This window comes from Telopea speciosissima, chromosome 5 (assembly GCF_018873765.1).
Source record: "Telopea speciosissima isolate NSW1024214 ecotype Mountain lineage chromosome 5, Tspe_v1, whole genome shotgun sequence".
Lineage (NCBI taxonomy): Eukaryota > Viridiplantae > Streptophyta > Magnoliopsida > Proteales > Proteaceae > Telopea > Telopea speciosissima.
Genome location: NC_057920.1, coordinates 41,447,267 through 41,452,778, shown reverse-complemented (window position 1 = coordinate 41,452,778; position 5,512 = coordinate 41,447,267). Strand labels below are relative to the sequence as shown.

At 36.4% G+C, this 5,512-nt stretch overlaps 1 protein-coding gene across 1 annotated transcript; it reads right to left on the bottom strand.

Moving 5' to 3' along the window:
- Positions 1 to 569: 569 nt before the first annotated feature.
- Positions 570 to 1,262, bottom strand: LOC122662980. Its single transcript, XM_043858687.1, has one exon. The coding sequence runs from the start codon at positions 1,260 to 1,262 to the stop codon at positions 570 to 572; it is 693 nt and encodes a 230-aa protein (XP_043714622.1).
- Between the last annotated feature and the right edge of the window lie 4,250 nt (positions 1,263 to 5,512).

The window sequence follows — 5,512 nt, the reverse complement described above, 5'->3', positions numbered from 1 at the left end:
TGTCAATACGGGGTAACGAATACTTATTCTTTATGGTTACTTGGTTCAATTCCCTATAATCTATACACATTCTCATAGTACTATCCTTCTTCTTGACAAATAGGACTGGAGCACCCCATGGCGAAACACTAGGCCGTATGAAACCCTTGTCCAACAACTCTTCCAATTGATTCTTCAATTCTTTCAGTTCTACAAGAGCCATCCGGTACGGTGCTTTGGATATTGGCACCGTACCAGGAACCAACTCAATAGCAAACTCCATATCTCTTTTGGGTGGCAATTCTACCAAATCCTCCAAAAACACGTCCGAAAAGTCCCTCACAATAGGTACATCAGTTAAAACTGATCCCTTCACTTCAGTGTCAAGAGCTGAAGCTAAAAATCCTTGGCATCCTTGCCTCAACAACTTTTGGGCTTGCATCACCAAAATTATCACCGATGGCGGAGTTCCTATCATCATCCCAGAAAATTCAAACTCTGGTTCCTTCACAGGTCTTACGACCACTCTCTTTTCAAAACAAAGAACACTAGCATAATATGCTACTAGCCAATCCATTCGAAGTATAACATCAAAATCCTTCATTTCTAACAGAATTAAGTCTGCAGTCAATTATTATATCCATAATCTCTACATCATATGCTTCACAAATTAATTCTGTCTCTATCATTCCTCTAGAAGGTGTAGGCACACACAACTGGTAATTCAAAACTTTGGGCACAACATTTAATTTAGTCGCAAAGGTACTCAATACAAAACTATGAGTGGATCCCGAATCAAATAGGACATAAGCAGGTATTCCAGAGATTTTCAGCACACCTGCCACAACAGAGGGAGACGCCTCTGCATCCTTCTTAGTCATTGTGAAAACCCTACCAGAGGCTCTTGGCTTCTGGTTTCCTTGAGTGTCCTTTCTATTCTGGAAATTTTGATTGGCTTGCCCTCCTTGGGGGTTTCGCTCTGGCTGCTCCTTCAGAGTTGGACAATTCCTTGCAAGATGTCCAAGTTCCTTACACTTGAAGTAAGTGAACGTTCCTACCAAACAATCACCCTTGTGGTTCTTACTATACTTCTTGTAGTCAACATTTCCTTGGGGCTTTTTCTTGTGGAATTTCTTCCAATTGTCCTTGTTTGCTGTAGGGGTAGCAAAACTCTTCTTGAACTTTTTCTTTGGTTCAACTTTTTCATCCATAATTGCATTCTTCTCCACAGCCTCATAAATCTGAGATTTGTGGACTACTTCAGCATATGTCTTCAGTTGCATGGGAAAGATACTCTTCTAGATCTCCACCCTTAAGCCTTACTTGAACTGTCGAGCCTTTATCTCCTCCGTACTCACCATGTGTGGTGCGTGCCTAGATAGTTCCTCAAACTTCCTCTCATACATCATCACTATTTGGCTTCCTTGAGTTAAATGTATGAACTCAAAGATCTTCTTTTGCTTTACACAAGGTGGGAAATACTTATCATCAAAAGCCACCTTGAATCCATCCCAAATGATTTTCCTATCACCTACTTCCAATATGAGCTTAGTCATTTTCCACCACTGATCTGCTTCTCCTTGAAGCATAAAGGTGGCGCACATAACCTTCTGTGCATCAGTGCACCCGATCACTTCATAAACCTTCTCCAAGTCATTAATCCACTGTGTTGCAACAGCTGGATCAACATTTGTTCCCTTGAAAGCTACCGAATGGAGCTTCTTAAAATCCTTAAGGACATGCTTGTCCTCAGTCTCAGTCACTTCCATTCTGCTGCCACTACCAATAGTTGGTGTAGCTTGAGCAGTCACCTCTACCCGATTAGTTTGGTTCTGTAATGCCCCCACAAGGTTGCCAATAGCATCTAGTCCTTGTTCCATATGAGTTTGCCCTTCTACTGGCGTTGCAGGGCTCTCTTGGGGCACTTCAGTCTGGCCTCTACCTCTTCTTTTCTTGGGTGCCATTACCTGGTCACCAAAAACATGGATTCAATCAATTCCTTGTCCATAAAAAGGACTATCAATTCAATATGATCCATCATTCTAAACAGTCCATTTACATTGACAATCAATTCCATCCAGTTCTCATTCAATTCAGTTCTGTTCAGTTAGCATTCCTATGCCATCAGACCACTAGTCTACATAATCTATCTAAACCTATAGCTCTGATACCAAGACTGTAACGACCCCGATCTAAGGATCAGGTGGGACCATGACAACAGAGTCCAGTCAGGACCGCATAGGAAAACATTCGGTCAAGCATTCAATATAATCAAAGTGCATAAAAATTAAAGACAACTATAAGCGGAAGATAACGATTTAAAACTTAAAACATGGTATTGATGGTTCTAACATCTACGATCCATACTCTCCAAGGAGAGGAACAAAACTTCAAAATAATTACAATCATCTGGATTCAAGATCCTCCTTCAAAATAAATATCCTTTACGACAACAGAGTTCTATCTATTTCAAAGTAATAGACTCCAAAAATGATCCTTAGATCATTAGTCTTCATCTTGCTCGACAATAGCAATGCCCTTGCCCTTATTCATGCCTGTCTTATCTGTAAAAAAATTATCATTCGAGGAATGAACCATCGTTCAGTAAGAAATGACATTGCCAATCATGCTCATAATATAACATGCAATTAAAATTTCATTTTCTATATATAAGCATGGCATCATTCCTTATCATTTGACATCAATGTTTCAATCATTTGATCTATCAGTAGCTTTTCATTCATTTTATCATTTTTCATTTCATTTCAGTCTTAAATCTTCATCTAGTATATCTCCGTCGTACTACCGAAGTAGTTCTAGTTACAAACCACTAGAATGGGTTCAGTCATACCATCAGAATGGCTCCAGTTACAAACTACTAGAATGGGTTCAATGATGGTCTCAATACCCATCTTCATAGGCACTTCATGAGCACTGGGTTGTATGTTGGTCGTGCCCGTCGGTACTTAACTTTATTTTCATCTTCATTCTTTGTTAATCATTTTTAGTCATCATTCATAGAATCATGTACCATTTACATTCCCATTAATAACCATAAGATCATTCAACATTTCAAGCATATAGAGACCTAACATAGTCATATCAAGAAATCTTTACTAAATATCACCATCAGCATTGCATAAACATATATGTGTTCAATCTACAATATTAACCATCGATTAACAATGCTTCTTTACAAACACTTTTGCGTTCCGATCGTCCAATTAATGTCGATCTTCCGAGGATCCTTGTTCTTCAAATAAAACCCCCAAAACTTAGGGTTCTTATCTCAGATCCTCAAACAAGCTCAAAATCTCTTCAATCCAAGATAGGTTCTAGTGAAAATCATCAATTGTAAAATTCTGTTATGTCACTGTTTTACCTACAGTGATATAAAAATACAAAATAAATACTTAATGTGCTTAATATTGAACAAAGTCAGTGGCTACTGAAATCTAACATCCATGTATTTATTTCATAATGAGACTGCACATCTTGAAACCCTTCCTAACACAGTGTTCCAAATATTTCAAAAACACCATTCTGACTAAGACAAAATTTGAGTCATCAACTTGTAAAAATCATAAATCTATCCTTCCGAATTCAAATGTCTTCAATATTTTTGGAGAATTTATAAGACTTATTAAAGTTTATTCAAACAAAAAATTAGATCAAAATTCAAAGTAGAAGTAGCTCTGACACATCTCTCAATCTTAGGTACAGAAAAATATCCTAATAGTGATCTGTCTGGGAGCACGAATTTATAAACATATCAAATGAATTTATTTCTTAATAGAATTTTCAGGAGATCATATTAACACATATATATACTCCCAATAATTATTTAATACCATGAATCGATCCCTAACTATGGTAGATAACATGAACAATCTTGGGCTACTGTTCTGTCCAACCCAGAAATTTCAAAAACAAGAAAAATCGGTTACTTTTTCTCTCATCACCTCTTGTATCCGAATTATCCGTGCTTCACTACCATGATTTAAATTAGAAAAACATCAGTATAACATGAATAATGTATGCCTTAACCCATATAAAATTCATAATGTTTCCTCAAGCATCAAAGCCCTATTCTTCCATCCCATTTATAAAATTCTCTCAAATGACTAAAAACTCAGAATTCAAGGATGAGAAACCAACCTTGTTGAAGAATACCAAGTCTTGATCCTAGCTTTGGCCCTTCACTCCATCATACTCCAAGTTTCAATCTTTAATTCAGCCTTGGAAATCTTCTCACAAAATCCTAGAATTTGAACACTCAAACCCCTAAGTTTTCTCTTTTCCCCCTTCCACGATTTCCCTTCCCTCTCTTTTCTTTTTCTTGTTTATCTTTCTCTTCTCTTTTTCTTAGAATGACTCTCTCTCTTTCTTAAAATGACTCTTTCTCTTTCTTAGATTTATCTCACTTGAAATCTCCCTTATGCCCTATCTTCTTCTTTCCTATTTTATCACCTCATTAATTTACGTCTTAGTTGAAATTTCCCTTCTGCCCCTCCATTATTTTCTTCTTTCCTATTATATCTCCTTATTAATTTATATCATACTTGAAATCTCCCTTATGCCTTCTCTTAACTCTTCTTTTCCTTTTGTACACAACCTATAGTGAATTAGTATTTGGAATTTTTCTAGTGAGTTTCCTATAATGTCCTTGTTTCCTTATTTCACTCAACCAAAAAGCAACTCAGAAAGAACCAACATGAACCAAATAGTAAACTATGAATCAAATAGTGAACCAAACATTTCTTTCATACACTTTAAATTATAAACCATAGTATATAAAAATGTACCATAGTGTATAAAATCAATACATAGTCTATATACATAGATCAAAGGTTATAAAATTACGTAAATACTCTTAAATGGCTATACATGACCAACAATCATACTCATACTTATAATTCATTATAAAACATACAAAAATCATAATTACATGAAATCTTACCATAAATTAACAATATCAACATGAAAATCGATTCCCTACCATTCAGTCTAGTCATATAAAAAGTAAGACAATAAACCGATATTAAAATAAAATTCTTGGGTCGGGGTACTATAACACCCACCTCTAAACTGAGCCTATTTGAACTGGTGTGATTTCATGTTTTGGTTCAATAACCATGTATGCCTCAATGTTGTGGGCTTTATCGGCTGAGGATTTGAACCAACCTTCCAATTTTCCAATGATGGATTCTGAAGAATCGACTGATGTAGTTATTTTGGAACTTGAGGAACCGGATGGGACTTCGCATATAAGTTTTGCAAGCAAAGTATGCTGAGTGGAGCATATGCAAACTTGTTAACCTCTTAGGCAGGATCATAGGTAAGAACCCGTTAGTAAGGATTATATAAAACTAATGTATTATTTGCATAATATAGGCTGAAATGTAATTTTTCCCTGTGGGAACCACATACCCCCAATTGGTTTGAGCTGTCCGCATACCATTACAGCCTGACTCTCATTTATGTCGCGGGATATCACTCCTGGAACTTAATTATAAGTCCTTCGTAAGTTAAT

Bases quoted from the DNA above. Each gene is read 5' to 3' on its own strand.
- LOC122662980 (XM_043858687.1), bottom strand. From the start codon at position 1,262: ATGCAACTGAAGACATATGCTGAAGTAGTCCACAAATCTCAGATTTAT.